Source organism: Elephas maximus, chromosome 16, assembly GCF_024166365.1.
Source record: "Elephas maximus indicus isolate mEleMax1 chromosome 16, mEleMax1 primary haplotype, whole genome shotgun sequence".
NCBI lineage: Eukaryota > Metazoa > Chordata > Mammalia > Proboscidea > Elephantidae > Elephas > Elephas maximus.
Window position 1 is genome coordinate 77,906,280 of NC_064834.1, and position 16,872 is coordinate 77,923,151.

Genomic DNA, 16,872 nt, shown 5'->3' on the forward strand with positions numbered 1-16,872 from the left:
TGCCACTAATCCTTTACTTATATTTTAGAAAGACAGCAAAGAGAAAATGTATCCACATGTCTTCTCCTTTTGCATTCTTCTTGGAAAGGAAATTGAATAAAGGCAGTTAAGGGCTGTAGCCTTTCAAGCTAGCACCAAAACTCAGGTACTAGTAGGACAGTTCCTTGTCATCATGCAGTCCCCAATGACCTGACTTCCACTCCTCCAAATATGCAGTGCCCTTGCTATCTTCTAGACGTAATGAGTCCCACACTCTGGATTTTATGCACAAATAAATTTTAAGTCACATTTTTAAAAATGACAATGGGCTGATCAGTTTTAGTACCGTCACATAATCATGTGTTGAAAATATACAGTCATGCACTACATAATGCCCGTTCTGGCAACATCCAACTTCATACACGTCTGTGGTCCCATAAGTTCAGAAATCTCGGTCAGAGAATGGGGTATAGCAAACATAACCAGACACAGCAAACACAACAGCTTCCCACAGGCAACACGTGTATCTCATGTCTCTTGTATACAAAGTGATTGTACTTCCAGACGTGTAATAGGCTTTACAGGGGATGTTCGAAACTACAGATTGTACATAAGTTGAACTTTCACAATTTGGGGACTTTATTTTTTGTGTATAATATGGTGCTCATACAACGTCCAAATAACCCAATGTCCTGTTTCAAAGAATGTATCATGAACATTGAGCAACACACGACTGTATAATACCACTGCCTTCCCATTTTCACACCAAAAGACATGGGCATGAAATTGAAGCTTTCCCTCTCAAAAACTTGTATTACCCCATGTTCTCCTTATTTTAATTCTGGCATTGATGGGGGACAACACTTTCTCCATCTGGTGCCTGTCTACAAATGTGTTTGCTATATCTGTTCTAAAGGCTTCCAGTGAAACCTGAACGCTCCCTTAAAAATCTCTTCCCTGTGTTGCCTTTCAGGCCTTCCTTAAATCGTCCAGGTCTGTCTTCAGCAGATGCTTATTTATACGACAACAGTTAAGGTAACAGTAAGGGTGAAAATTTTTGACTCTCTTAGAAAGTGTCTTCAAAGAAGAAATTCTTGAGACAATCCCTGTCCTATACGCTGAGTAGCTGAACTTCTATTTGTTTTATCTTTGAATTTTTTTTACTGAATTAATGCTCTGTACATATAAAAAAAAGTACCATAATACATGTACATCATTTATAAATATGAACATATATACATATATGGACATACACATACATATGAATATTAAGTGGTACATGCTCAAAAATTTTTTTACTGATGGGGCACACTCAAAAATTCTGGCCTTAGATTTTTGGGTTTCTTTACAGATACATCTATTGATCCAAGTCTGATTGTAACTGGAGGTCACCTTACATGGGAGATACCGAAGAGTACAACAGCTTAAAATCTGCCAGGAAATAAAAACCACGATTCCACCTAACTACTTCAAAGTTTTCACAGTGGAAACCACTGGTAAATCTTCAAAACGTGAAGTGGAAACCCTGCGTTCTTGCCATGGTTCTGATATGGTACACCCACCACAGGCAAGTCATGTCGCACTTTCACTGAAAACGGAATACGAGTGGCAAGGATGGCTCAACCGTTAGTGCTTTAAGGAAGCCATTTCACACGGCTTTGTCTCAAGAAACAGTTGAGCCATCTAGGAGGAAAGGAAACCATGAAGCAAAATGGTTCTTGAAAAATACCGCTTCAACTCTAGGACGATATCTTGGTATGAGCCCAGGGAGTGGGGCAGTTAGAATAGCTACGCCATGAAAAGTCTGCTGTCTTCACCACAGAGCAGCTTCCAGTTTCTAGACATATGCTGCTCACCAAAGCACAGACTTGCACCGGACCTTTTCATCCCTGCTTCATGTGGAACACATGACCCCAAGAATGTGTTGGTTTGGAGCAAACCAACTTTGTCTTCCTTGAAGCTGTGACCCCAAGAAGTGGACGAAATGATTGCACTGCCCCACTCTCAGCAGTGGAACACTTTAGCACCCATCCACCTGGTCACAAATAATAGAACAAAGGGCTCATACGACATATAAGAGATTTATAAGATTTATAGGGCTGTGTTTTTACCTGACAAATCTTCAGTGTAGGTAATTTTTTTGTTTAAAACAAAGGTGTTTAACATTCTGTAGGGTCGAGCAGGAGCGTTTACTTTATCCACATGAGCTCTTCCTATGATGACTGTACAGGGAGAGTTTGCGTGGCCTGTGCTAAAGGGGTTTTCAATATGGTCCAGAGGCTTCTGTAGAAAAAAATGACAAAATTAAAAACACTTCAAAACATAAATCCACACTTAACATTAAAGAAGAATATCATTAGCGTGTTAGGGCAATTCACATTGGAACCTCCTACCTGTGGAGTGTGTTTCCTTCTTTGTTTTTTACTTATGTGTCTTTGAGAGTCCTGCTTTACATTTTTAGTTTGTTGTTTTTTAGCACCCAGTTTTACTACATCTGCCCATGATTTGCCACCTGTCAAAGGGAGAAAATTTTCAAAAACAAGCATGAATGAGAAAATTCCTTTTCAGATATACTTGCTAAGCAAACAAATAAAAAAGCCACTCACCAGGTAATTTTCCTTTAGAAGTACTACTCCTTCTCTTGGGAAAAACTATCTGCAAGGTGTTTTTATCAACGGACTTTCTCCTGAAAGGTATTTTATCACTCCTTCTCTTTGGTGTATTAGGCCGTTGAGACTTGCTGCTATTAGAGCCAGATGATGACTTTGCTTCCGAAAGGACAGTTGAAGATGGCTCTCCTTTCTCTGGCGCTAGGGATTGTTCCTGACAAATTGAAATGTTCATAAGAAACCTTACCAAGTATGCATCAGCTCTGTAATGATTGCTAAAAACCTATTCAATGAGGAATTCAGCTTTCTAAATCTTGAAGCAGCCAACATTTAAGCCAGGCTTCCACGTATGTTAAGCCTAAGATGGAGGTGGGAGTCCAAGCCACTCATTCAGGAAAGGATGAAGAAAAGAGAAAAGCAGCCAACAAGTTCTAGTGGAGGAATTTCAGGGAGGACGATGGGAGGAACTTCCTGCTGAGTGAAGGGCAGGTAAGCTCTGGCCTCATTCAGGGGAAATCCCACCTGCGGGGTCCAGCCCCCTTCATCTGTGTGGAAGCAGAGCTGCTTGCCTGTGTGAGCCACTATAAACAGGAAGGACACTGCCCATTGCTCACCACTCCCTCTGGAGCCAGAAGGAAATCAAGACTGCACAGGCCTCCTATAAAGGTGAGCTCTGGACACAGGAGGGGACACCACCGCCTAGGGATAGGTGATTAAAAGTTCTGAGTAGCTGATGGTGTCAAATAAACGTGTTCTGCCATCCAAGGGTTCTCTTTTTCACCGACCAGTTAACACATTAAACACAGCCCTAACGTTCTAAAGCCAAGTAAAACACAACCATCATGGTTATGTTTTGTGACAGATCCAAGGTATTTTTTTATTGGTAGGTTTTCTACTGTCACTGCAGGGTAATCAGGTGACCCTGTAAGAGTGGCTACCAGGGGACCTAACAAGCCTTCTTCACTAAATGAAGAGTGCTGCAGGCTTCCTGTGGCTGGGCCATATCAGAACCATGCTTCAAAACCCAGGCTCTAGCTTCCAGAACCCAGTTCGATGGGCTTTTTTTCTTAAATGTAATTCTACTTGTGTCAGGATTTTGGAAAGACTGTATACCAAGTATGTAAGCATTAAATATGAGCAAGAATACTAAATGTTAAACTTACCCTCATGATCTTCTTAAGAACTGTTGGAGCAGGGATCCCAAGAGACTTTCGTTTTCCTGGCGTTTCTCCTCGTTTGACAGGTGTGTTAGGTGGCAAATTCTCATCAAATAACTCGGGTCTGAGACTACCGCCAAAGGAGACTCTGCGTCTCTTGAATGACATTTCTTCATTCTTATTTTCAACTTAATGAATAAAAACATGGAAAATGCAATGGAAAAACTGCATCAGTACACATAATTTGCATCAAATTACTATTAAAGACTGATAGCACAGCAGTAATTACATGGTGGATGTAATTAATGTCACTGAAATGCACACTGAAAAATGGTTAAATGGCAAGCTTTTTGTTATACATATTTTAACACAATATAATTTTTTAAAAAATATATCACGATAATAATTTTACACGGATTACCAGTCAAAATCATAACATTTTGAGTATATTAGGTTAAATAAAAAGTTATTAAATTTTTTAGACAGTATACATTACTGGGGAAGCCAGCACAACTTGTCCAAGGCAAGGTCATAGAAGCTGCATAGATATCCAAACTCCCTGAGGGACTGAATTACTGGGCTGAGGGCTGTGGGGACCATGGTCTCGGGGAACATCTAGCTCAATTGGCATAACATAGTTCATAAAGAAAATGTTCTACATTCTACTTTGGTAAGTAGCATCTGGAGCCTTAAAAGCTTATGAGTGGCCATCTAAGATACTCCACTGGTATCACTCCATCGGGAGCAAGGGAGAATGAAGAAAACCAAAGACACAAGGGAAAGATCAGTCCAGGGGACTAATGGACCACATGTACCACAGCCTCCACCAAGCTGAATCCAGTACAACTAGATGGTGCCCCACTACCACCACTGACTGCTCTGACGAGGATCACAATAGAAGGTCCTGGACAGGGCTGCAAAAAAATTTAGAACAAAATTCCAACTCACAAAAAAAGACCAGACTTGCTGGCCTGACAGAGACTGGAGAAACCCCAAGGGTATGGCCTCCAGACACCCTTTTAGCTCAGTAATGGATTCACTCCTGAGGTTCACCCTTCAGCCAAACACAGGCCCATAAAACAAAACGAGACTAAAGGGGCACACCAGCCCAGGGGCAAGGACTAGAAGGCAGGAGGGGACAGGAAAGCTGGTCATAGGGAACCCAAGGTCAAGAAGGGAGAGTGTTGACGTGTCATGGGGTTGTTAACCAAAGTTAACCCAGTGTCGTCGAGTCAATTCCGACTCATAGCGACCCTATAGGACAGAGTAGAACTGTCCCATAGAGTTTCCAAGGAGTGCCTGGCGGATTCGAACTGCTGACCCTTTGGTTAGCAGCCATACCACTTAATCACTATGCCACCAGGGTTTCCAACAATATGTGCACAAATTGTTTAATGAGAAGCTAATTTGTTCTGTAAACCTTCATCTAAAGTACAATAAAAAAAGAAGTGAAATCCTAAAGGGGGAGAGTTATTAGTTTTTTAAAAAAATACTCTTAAAGACTAATCAATTTAAACTGTATTGAAACCTAAAATAGCAGCACCCTTTCATTCTCCTGTAACGTTGATGAAGCTAAAACAGCCGCAAGAGCTCACGAGAGGTCTGAGGGCGAGCTACTGGAAGTTCAGGTCCCAGTTTCCCAGTGCCGTGATTTGTACAGAGGCTGAAAAGCCCTGTCCAGACATAGTTTAATGAACCCATCAGTCCAAAGCTGTTTTCACCTGGGAATGAGGGGTGGTAGACCAAGAGGCTTCAGCAGTGGCCTCAGAGAACTTTTTAAAAAGACATGTGCTTGGGCCTCATCCCCCACCTGCCTCATGAGAATTCGTGATCTGTGGGATGTCCTCCAGGAGATTCTGAAGGCAAACCTAGCCCACCCCTTATCTTTCTGGAGCTCTGGTCAGCATGGATACCTTGTGTAAGTGATGCTTCCCCTTCATGGACTGAGAGACCTGACTGGTGTGTTCGCATCTGATCTGATGGAGCCGCTCACTTCCAGGACTTCTGCCCTCTGGCACTCTGCCTCTGAAAACTGGCCAGTGAAAACCCTGTGGGTCACAGCCATTCGACCCACAGCCAGTCAAGGATGGCACAAGAATGGAAAGCATTTTATTCCATTGTGTTTGGGGTCACCATGAGTTAGGGGCAACTCAACAGCAGCTAATAACAACCTCTCCCTAGATCCTCCTGTTATGGTTCCCTAACCGCCTGCCCTTCCTCCATCACAGGTCTTATTAATCTGTCAGTGTAGATAGGGGTTATGTCCCTTCCTGCCTAGTGGAGTGTCTACCACAGAGCAAATCACTGTTAAATGAATGAAGTTCCCCTCTTAACTCCTGTCTGGATATAAGGTGGGTGTGCAAAGCCTTGGGGAAAATACATTTACATTTAAGTAAACTCACTGATATCTGACATAGGATCATCAGTGCTGCTGGCGTGAGATGAAATGACTTCAGGATATCCAGGTCTTATCTGAGGCTTCCTCGGAGAAGCATTCAGAGTTTTTCTTTCCATTTGGGAAAGTACTCGAGCGGGAAATTTCTGTTGGTGGAGATCTGTGTCCATGGACTGAGGTGGAGTGTTAGCATTTGTAGGAATGCTGGCTTTCTTTTCAGAAGAGAGCTTTTCTGAGTCAGTAGCATCTCCCACTTGTCTCACTGTTTCCTGTGAATTGGCAAAATAAGACGTGATTTAAAACGCCTTTGTGAATATGGGCAGACAGAATTATGCAAGTATTCTTTCTGCTGGCAATCTTCTCTACCAAACCGCTCCTATGTGACTTTTAGAGACTTGCTTCAGAAATGAGCCCAAGACACATAGGTGCCAATGGTCATAGTATAAACATTTATTAGGTAATTTTTTTAAAGTACATAGTAAATGATATAATAAATAAGCTTTGAGGCTTAAAATTATTAAAATCAAACCTCAGTGGGTTTTTATAACTTCCTTAAGCATGCTTCCAATATATGAAAGTAGCACCACAGCTTAAATCAAACATTACCTATAATCATTTGGTTAGCCCACCACAGGGACGGAGTCACGCATTTATAATCAGTTTTATCAGTAATCAGCTACAGGACCGGCCTTCGGTGAGCTTAGGCTCTATTAGCACGAGTGTCCCTGGGAGCTCAGAAGTCAAGGCAAGAGCCAACACAACCTGTCTACCACACTGCAGCTGCAGGACAGGTGTGGGATTCAGTACCTGTACTTGGCATACCCCAAAAACAGTGCCTTCACATTCTTGCTTGTGGAAATTTTTGGTGGGTTGGATGGAACAACTAAAGAATTACATATAAAAGATATAAAAACCCAGTTTTGTTTCAAGGGAGGAAAACAATATCATCTGAATGTTTAGAGGGGGATATCCACAAAAATTACCAAAATTATTTCTTCAAACAATTTCATATTTTTTGGTATTTAACCCAGTGCTTCCCACATTGGATATGTGAAGGATCAGTTTTTTATTTCCCATCTGAAGAGGGCCAATAACTTTATAATAAAGTTAATTGCTATAAAGTAAAAAATGTTCAAAATACATGCCCATATATATATATTTTTTTGTATTATGTTCAACAGCCACAAAAAATGACTCCATCAAATTGCTATGACAGTATTTCAGTACAAAGTTTTAATACTTATCACAAGCCAGTAACAAATAGTTTGTAGACCGTTTAGTGGTACTTTGTTCAGCGGGCTTTTAGGTTGGTTTCCCTACACCTACTAATACGTTAGGATGGTGGCCAGTGTCTGAGGAAAAAAAAAACAAAACAAAACCCCATTGCTGTCAAGTCCATTATAACTCATAGCAACCCTGTAGGACAGAGTAGAATTGCCCCATAGGGTTCCCAAGGCTGTGATCTTTACAGAAGCAGACTGCCACATCTTTCTCCTGAAAAGGGGCAGACGGGTTCGAACCACCCACCTTTCAGTTAGCAGCCGAGTGCTTAACCACTGTGCCACCAAGGCTCCTGCCAGTGTTGGGGATACCTCAAAAGCTAGCTTCCCCCACAGGAAATGATAAGCAGCAGACTCAACATTAAGGTTACTCCTCAAAGGATGAAGCAATACTTAGCAATGTTGGAGATCTTGAAATTGAAGTGCCTATTGCTGATTTTAGAATCCCTGGGTGGCACACACGGTTAAGTGCTCAGCTACTAACCAAAAGGGTAGCAGTTTGAATCTACTTAGAGGCACCTTAGAAGAAAGTCCTGTCGATCTACTTCCAAGAGATCACAGCCATTGAAAACCCTATGGAGCACATTTCTACTCTGAAATACACGGGGTTGCCATGAGTTGGAATCAACTCAATGGCATCTGGTTTATTGCTAATTTCAGGTGTACCTATGATAACTCGGAAAACCTGGTGGCGTAGTGGTTAAGAGCTACAGCTGCAGTTTGAATCCACCAGGCGCTCCTTGAAAACCCTGCGGGACAGTTCTACTCTGTCCTACAGGGTCTCTATGAGTCTGATTCGACTCAACGACAACAGGTTTGGTTTTTTTCTTTCTGGTTTTATGATAAGTCTCCGAAGCCAGTGAATTCTAACTTGCTCGTATTAGACTAACTTGGGAAACTTCCTAAAAAATAGGAAGAATGGAAAATATCAGGACTTCCAAGAACAGGTGCAGCCTGGTGTTTTAATAATCTGCACCACCTGGAATCCCTGATAGGATTTCTCACTCGACAAAGCACAGTACCCCTTAGGTGCTCAGAACTTACACAGTAGGATTGTTTCAGACACGTAAAGACGGATGAGTACATCGGTTGGGATACAGAGAAGCCCCATGATGAGATACAGTGGTCTGCAAATTGTCGTTCTGTGTTTGGGGTTGTTCCAAACATACTTTTGCAAGAAATCAGATCATGAGTTGCTCTAGGAGCCTTTTGGGCCAAAAGTGTCCACCTGACTCACCCCTCTTTATTTCAAATAACATACAGAAACTGTACTTTTAGATTTCAGTATTTCTAAGCTCAGTTTGTTTCTAATACCCTAGTTACATTCTCCTGCAATTACCAGTAAGCCATGCTCCTTGTCACTGATTTAAAGTGAGAAACTATTATTTAAGGAACATATAGCTGAGTTTATATCACTGTGCAAAAGAAGTGGAGTCCAAACGTGGATAATATTTTCCATCACCTTTTTGTGTAGTATTTCTGGGTATTCAGTGGAGTTGCTTCCCTCAGGAAAACTTCCAGATTCAAACCTGAAGTGCACAGAATGACAAAGATTCAGATAAAAGGTTGGCATGCTATTGGTAAAGTTTCCGTATCTGGTCAATGTGCAGGGGCCAAAGAGCACAGTTCAGAGTCTGTCCCAGGTATCACCTATTGATGGAAATCACTTTAGAGTCAGGAAAGAGTTTTTACAATCACTTTGATACGTTGGCTCAAGTTTCCTTTGGAACACATTGTCTGAGGTTGGGGGTCCAGATTAGTTTCTCTGGATGAATATACGGTCGAGGGAATGCAGTTTTGTTTTTTCCTATGAGTTAACTAAAATCAGTCTTAGTGGAAGATTTCAATATACCTCTGAGAGTAAACAGTAAGCAGGGGAAAAAGTAATATAGAAGGTTTGAATCTAATGGAAGTATAGACAGAACACTGTATCCAATAACTGTAGAACGTGCATTCTTTTCAAACACAGAGAACACATCAAAAAATTAACCATGCCTACCTAAGGCAAGCTTCAAAACATTTCAAAAACAGGAAATGGAAAAAAAAAAACAAAACAAAAAAACAAGGAATTAAAAAAAAAAAGAAAATGACTCAAATTTTTCCATCCAGTAGAAAAATAAATTGTATAAAATTGTGTATATGATTTCAATGAAATTCTTAAGCAATGAAAAGGAACAACGAAAATTACACCCAAAATTCTATGAATCTTGTAAGCCTCAGAGTGAAAGAAGTCAGGCACAAGTACTTTATGATTTCATTTATATGACACGGAATAGAGAGCCACCCATAGTATTTAGAGATGAGTGCTTAGGTATTAAGATGCCAAAAGGGTTTACGATGTCACAGGAGGACCTACTTGTAAGGGAAAGAAGTAGTGTTTAGAAGACATCATGGAAGCAGCTTCTGGAAATGCTCTGTTGCATGACCAGTGGTGCTCTCACTGTGTTCAATTCATGATAAATCAAGCTGCACGTTTTGTTTTGTGCCCTTCTCTACGCAAGTGTTTTACTTTAAAGCAACTAAAAACCACATGCGGTATCACATATGGCAGTCTTTGCAGCCATGTCACCAGCTTCCTAAGGACCAGGCCACCTTCCTTGGCATAGTCCTGTTTGCTCAGATCTGTGAATTCAGATCACACTTAAGCCCCACTTCTCATTCCTTTTAAAGAAATAGCATTGAGAATGACAATATGAAACCCTTTGACAGAAGCATTACAGGGAAGTCATAGTTGAACAGTGAGAGACTAGTCTAGTTAATCGGAATGCGCTGTTTATTATAAGCCCTAGTAGTTTTTACCTACCTGAAAGATCGATCAATAATAGTTATTATATCTCCATGTTTGAGTTTTACGGGGTCATTAACAGGGGCTCCATTTAATTGTGTTGGATTAGTGGTGCTGAAATTAATCAAGAGTGCCTACAAGCAGAGAGAAGGGAGAAGCATATAACTCATAAGTCAGTAGAAACTGAAATAAAAAGTTTTAGGAATAGCTCACAAACTCACTGACCTCCTGCTCCTGGATGTCGATTTTGCAGTGTTGTTGGGATACCACAGGAAGCTGGATGCGGATGTCACATTCGATGCCCCTGAATTGAAAGAAGATTTCGGGGTTGTTGTACCATTTTTTACAATTACCTCAAATTTTCAAAATAAAAATATTTCACTAGTATTTTTATTGTTCTAAAAATAGAGATAACATTTTTTCACATGTATAATCCAGTGAGACCGACCACATCAACTGTGTTGTGAAACTATCATCAATATGTGCTGCCAGATTGTCCATCTCCATAAACAGAAATTTAGTGCCACCTAAACAGTGACTCTTCCCTTTCCCCTCCTTCTCACCCCTGGTGACCATTAAATTCTCATCTCTAACCAGGCTGGAAATTTTACATCATTCCTTTTCCTCCATGAACTTACATTTCTGTGCCACCTTCTCCAGTGATTTTGATCCCAAGATAACATACTTTTATGCTTAAGAGTCTTTAATTAATCCATACCCAACCTATCTGCTCTCTCTCTATGTGCGTTTATATATATATATAAATAAAATTAAAAATATACATATGTATGTATATACACACATACGCAACAGGTATCCATTTGCCTATTCTAAGTGTTTCATCTTAATGAGATTATACAATATTTTTGACTAGCATTTTCTTCGCTCTCTATTACTAGAAAATACTTGACTTTTCCTTCTCGGACACCTTCCTTCTTTCCACCTTCCATAGGTTCCAGGTTTCACAGCTTCCACTGTACAGGAGAATCACTTGTTTGGCATATTAAGTGCTCATTATGCATAAGCTTTTTATTATTTTTAAGTGACACTGTATTTTTTTTCGGCAGACAGATTAAAAAATCTCCTAATATTAAAAAAACTAATCTGCAGACAACAAAAAAGCATTGTCTAGATTCAACATTTTGACATCTTTGCTTTTTAACACTTTAAAGAGGTCTTTTGCAACAGATTTGCCCAATGCAATATGTTGTTTGATTTCTTGACCGCTGCTTCCATGGGTGTTGATTGTAGATTCAAGTAAAATGAAATCCTTGACAACTTCAATCTTTTCTCCATTTATCATGATGTTGCTTATTGGTCCAGTGGTAAGGAATTTGTTTTATGTTAAGGTGTAATCCATACTGTAGGCTGTAATCTTTGATCTTCATCAGTGAGCACATCAAGTCCTCTTCACTTTCAACAAACAAGGTTGAGTCATCTGCATATCGCAGGTTGTTAATGAGTCTTCCTCCAATTCTGATGCTGCGTTCTTGATATAGTCCCTCTAGTGTGGACCAGATAATACGAACAGTTTTTATTAGGCAACTTACCCTCTCAGTCCCCATAATCCAATGAAGTACTATTATGACTTTTTTATAGTTGGGTAAACTGAAGAAAAGAACAAGCATGTTCTTCCCTTTTGGTTTTCCAACTCCAGGCGTTTTCACATTTTACTATAATACTTTGTCTTCTTGAGCTGCCCTTTGAAATCTTCTGTTCAGCTCTTTCACTTCATCATTTCTTCCTTTCACTTTAGCTACTCTACGTTCAAGAGCAAGTTTCAGAGTCTCTTCTGACATACATTTTGGTCTTTTCCTCCCTGCATTTTTAACAGCATTTCGTTTTCTTCGTGGATAATGTTCTTGGTGTCATCCCACAGCTCGTCTAGTCTTTGGTCCTTAGCGTTTAATACGTCAAGTCTGCTCTGGGGACGGCCTGTAAATTCAGGTGGGATATAAGTAAGGTTGTTCTTTGGCTCTCGTGGACTTGTCTGAACCTCCTTCAGCTTTAACTTGAACTTATGCAGTTGATGGTATGTTTCACGGTCAGCCCTGGCCTCGTTCTGACTGATGATGTTGAGCTTCTCCATTGTCTCTTTCCACAGATGTAGTCAATTTGATGTCTGTGTATTCCACCTGGCAAGGTCCATGTGTATAGTCACCATTTATGGGCAAAAAATTGAACGACTCAGTAATTATCAAAAGATGGAAGGGATACAGAGTCAGTGTACCAAAAAGAATTGGTCAACGTTCACCTATTTCAGAAATTTGCATACGATCAAGAACCAATGGTACTGAAGAAAGAGGTCTACGCTGCAGTGAAGGCATTGGCAAAAAACGAGTCTTCAAGAATTGACAGAATACCAACTGAGATGTTTCAACAAACGCATGCAATGCCGGAAGTGCTAAATTGTCTACACCAAGAAATTTGGAAGACAGCTACCTGGTCAACCCACTGGAAGAGATCCATTTACGTGCCTGTTCCAAAGACTAACGATCCAACGGGATGCAGAAATTATCGAGTAATATCATTAATATCATATGCAAGCAAAATCATGCTAAAGATAATTAAAAAATGGTTGTAGCAGTGCATCAACAGGAAACTGCCAGAAATTCAAGCCGGATTCAGAAGAGGATGTGGAATGAGAGAGATCACTGCTGATGTGAGATGGATCTTGGCTGAAAGCAGAGACTACCAATAAGATGTTTACCTGCGTTTTATTGACTGTGCAAAGGCATTTGACTGTGTGGATCATAACAAATTATGGATAACATTGTGCAGAATAGGAATTCCAGAACATTTAATTGTGTTCATGAAGATCCTGTATATAGATCAAAAGGCATTTGTTCAAACAGAACAAGGGGATACCACATGGTTTAAAATCAGGAAAGGTGTGGGTCAGGGCTGTATCCTTTCACCATACTTATTCAGTCTGTATGCTGAGCAAATAATCCAAGAAGCAGAACTATACAAAGCAGGACACAGCATCAGGATTGGAGGAAGACTCATTAACAACCTTTGATGTGCACATGACACAACCTTGCTTGCTGAAAGTGAAGAGGACTTGAAGTACTTACTGATGAAGATCAGCGACCACAACCTTCAGTGTGTATTACACCTCAACATAAAGAAAACCAAAATCCTCACAACTGAACCAATAAGGAACATCATGACAAACAGAGAAAAGATTGAAGTTTTCAAGGAGTTCATTTTACTTGATTCACAATCAACACCCATGGAAGCAGCAGTCAAGAAATCAAAAGGCACATTGCATTGGCCAAATCTGCTGCAAAAGACCTTTCTTTAAAGTGTTAAAAAGCAAAGATGTCACCTTGAAGACTATAGTGTGCCTGACCAAAGCCACGGTGTTTTCAATCTCCTCATATGTATGCAAAAGCTGGACAATGAATAAGGAAGACCAAAGAATTGATGCTTTTGAATTATGGTGTTGGCCAAGAATATTGAATATACCACAGACTGCCAGAAGAATGAACAAATCTGTCCTGGAAGATGTACAGCCACAATGCCCCTTAGAAGTGAGGATGACAAGACTTTATCTCATGTACTTTGGACATGTTATCAGGAGGGACCAGTTCCTGGAGAAGGACATCATACCTGGTAGAGGGTCAGCAAAAAAGAAGAAGACCCTCAACAAGATGGATTGGCACAGTGGCTGCAGTAATATGCTCAAGCATAACAATGATTGTGAGGATGGCACAGGACCGGGCAGTGTTTCATTCTGTTGTACATGGGTTCACTATGAGTAGGAACTGACTGGACAGCACCTAACAACAACAGGAAGGAAAGAGAGGGATTTGGCCAAGAGAGGTATAAATAATCGTATGAGATTCTCCTCTTGGGATTCTCAGAGTTACGTGCAATGATGTTCTCTTCCATTTCAGAGAAGTAGGAATGTGAGATTGGTATTTTTAAAATAGTCTTACTTTAAGAAAAAAAAACAACGGTTGTCATCCAGTCAGTCCTGGCAACCCCATGTGTGTCAGAGTAGAACTGTACTACATAGGGTTTTCAATGGCTGATTTTTCAGTAGATCACCAGGCCCTTCTCCCAAAGCAGCTTTGTTGGACTTGAACCTCCAAACTTTCCTTAGCAGCTGAGTGCTTTAACTATTTGCATGACTCAGGGAGCTGTACTTTAAGTATAAAAACCAAGCCTGTTGTGTTCCAGTCAATTCTGACTCGTAGCAACCCTATAGGGTTTTCAAGGCTGTACCCTTTGTGGAAGCAGGTTGCCACATCTTTCTCCCTCGGAGTTCCTGGTGGGTTAGAACCACCGATGTGGTTAGCAGCCAAGCACTTTAACCCCTGTACCACCAGGGCCTCAAATGTTGGTATAACTACGAATATTAAAAAAACACACACACAATATTGGTGTGCCAAGATGTGAGTGGAGAACTGCTATCCTAGAGTTATATTTTACCTCTAGGTCTCTAATAGTGGGAAATTATCCTTACCAAAACTCCAACTCATGGACCCTACAGGACAGAGTAGAACTGCCACATACAGTTTCCAAGGAGCACCTGGTGGATTTGAACTGCCAGCATTTGGTTAGCAGTTCTAGCTCTTAACCACTATCCCACAAGGGTTTCCGGTATGAAGTACCAAGGATTTCTGAAGAGCAAATTCTAGAGCCATGTCTCTCTCTTGTTATGCTGTGATTAGTAAATTACCACCTCTCTAAAGTTTTAAACCTCCACAGGGACACACAGCTCTTACCTTCCAAATAAGCAGGTGTTGCGACACAAGGGAAAATGGGTACCGTCGCTCCCGGTCCGTCTTATGATGACCAGACGTCCCAAAGGTCTCATTTTCTAAACTCTAACTGTCGCACAATCTGTATAGGTTTGCGGAAGCAAGCTTACCAACTCTTCCGCCACAACAAAAGGTCGCTGAATAAAACAAAAAGGGAACGGATCACTCTTAAAGTGAAAATGGAGATAAGTCTCTTTAAAAAAGAAAAGAAGTCTCTTTATGTGACAAATTCCAGTGGCTTGTACAGTGAACCTCTTCCGCTGCTGCCTGGTCCACACCTGAACTGACACCTGTCTGAACCCCAGCCAGCACCCCAACAAGCCCGGTCGCCTCAGGCCCCAGGGGCTTGTGGGCGCCCCGAAACAGACAGGGCTGGATGTAGCCCATAAATTGTGATGTCCCCCAAACCGCTCCCTCACAGTCGTCCAGAACACCTGGGGGCCCAGGCAGCTGTTCCCTGAGCCACCAGGACAGAGCCCAACTGCTCATCCTGGAAGGGTCGCTCACGATAGTCCACTGTCCACATCGAAGGGTCGGGACGCCACTGCCCCCACTGCAGTCGCCAACTGAGCCCGGGGCCCGCCGCTTGCTGAAGCCCCCGACGGCGCCCACTCCGCACCTTGACACCGCCGGCCCCGTGACACTCCCCGGCACCCCCGGGCCCCCGACACCTCCGGACCCCCGGCACCCCCGACCTCCCTGGCCCCCCGGCACCCCCTGCCCCCCGACACCGCCGGCTCTGCGGCACCCCCGGCCCCCCGACACCGCCGGCCCCGCGGCACTCCCGGCCCCCCAGCACCCCCTGCCCCCCTGCACCGCCTGCCCCCGACACCCCCGGCCTCCAGACACCGCCGGCCCCGCGGCACTCCCAGCCACCCGGCACCCCCTGCCCCCCGGCCCCCCGACACCCCCGGCCCTCCGGCATTCCCGGCCGGGCTCACCGCCCGCCTCCGCCGCGGCGGAAAGGGCCCAAGCGCCATGAGCCGTCCCAGCCTACCATGTGTCCCCGCGCGGAGCCCTCCGCCGCTGCGCGGCCCCGACACTTACGTCCCCGCCGCAGCCCGGCTCCACGCCGCCGTCGCCTCGGGAGTGGCCCGCCGCCCCCCGCCCAGTTCGGTCCCGGCGAGGCCTAGAGCAGCGCTTCCGCCGCAGAGCCAGCCCGCCGCCTGCCGGAGATTCGAATCTAAATTCTGATTCGAATTCTGGCGCTAAGCGCTGTGATTGGACGGGCCGGCAGCCGAAGGGCCAATGGGAGGTGGCGGCTCGGGGCCTGGGCGGGAGGCGGGCGGAGGGCGGTCAGGCTGCGCCCCAGGTGCTTCCGGAGAGCGCCCCACGCCGGCTGGGCAGCCTGCAGCGCGCACCCGCTGGGAGGAGACAGGGCGGGCCGGGCCAGGGGACTGAGTGGGGGCCTCAGACGCGGGCCCGGAAGGAAACACGGAGAAGGGAAAAAATGCAACACAATCCCACTGCCCTGATAACCTCTCTCACCTTCTTTTAAGGACCAAACACGTGGAACGCGCTATGATGTTATTTATTGCTAGGTTTAAGATTTTTTTTAACCCTTCTCCATTCCCTCCTTCCCAAAGATAGCCAATTATTTTTCAAGCTTTATTGTGAATTTTCCCAAGAATACAAGTATTGTTCTCTTTTTCAAAAGCACAGTAAGAAGGTCATATACACATTATTCTAGACTTTGTGTTCTCTGCTTAATAAATCCTGAGGATGTTCTCATTTATCGGATACTGCCAATTTACTTTTTTTTTTTTTTGGTGGCTGCAGAGTACTCTCTTGTAGGGAACCATAATTTACTGGTGGTAGAGTGGTTAAGAGCTCAGATACTAACCAAAAGGTTGGTAGTTCAAATCCACCAGCTGCTCCTTGAAAACCCTGTGGGG

General features: G+C 43.0%; 1 protein-coding gene across 3 annotated transcripts in view; it reads right to left on the minus strand.

Annotated features, from left to right (window-relative positions):
- Positions 1-16,161, minus strand: part of MKI67 (marker of proliferation Ki-67) — a 29,410-nt gene extending 13,249 nt beyond the window's left edge. For 2 of the 3 annotated variants that reach the window (XM_049855527.1, XM_049855529.1), the window contains exons 1-10: positions 16,025-16,161; positions 14,942-15,114; positions 10,431-10,509; positions 10,224-10,339; positions 8,883-8,949; positions 6,148-6,409; positions 3,752-3,933; positions 2,586-2,802; positions 2,373-2,491; positions 2,091-2,262 (exon numbers count right to left, since the gene is read on the minus strand). In XM_049855527.1, coding sequence (XP_049711484.1) covers positions 2,091-2,262; positions 2,373-2,491; positions 2,586-2,802; positions 3,752-3,933; positions 6,148-6,409; positions 8,883-8,949; positions 10,224-10,339; positions 10,431-10,509; positions 14,942-15,033 — 1,306 coding nt within the window. In that variant the 5' untranslated portion in view covers positions 15,034-15,114; positions 16,025-16,161. Of the gene's footprint in view, positions 1-2,090; positions 2,263-2,372; positions 2,492-2,585; positions 2,803-3,751; positions 3,934-6,147; positions 6,410-8,882; positions 8,950-10,223; positions 10,340-10,430; positions 10,510-14,941; positions 15,115-15,974 lie in introns of all 3 variants that reach the window. The other variant, XM_049855528.1, reaches the window with a different exon arrangement.
- Between the last annotated feature and the right edge of the window lie 711 nt (positions 16,162-16,872).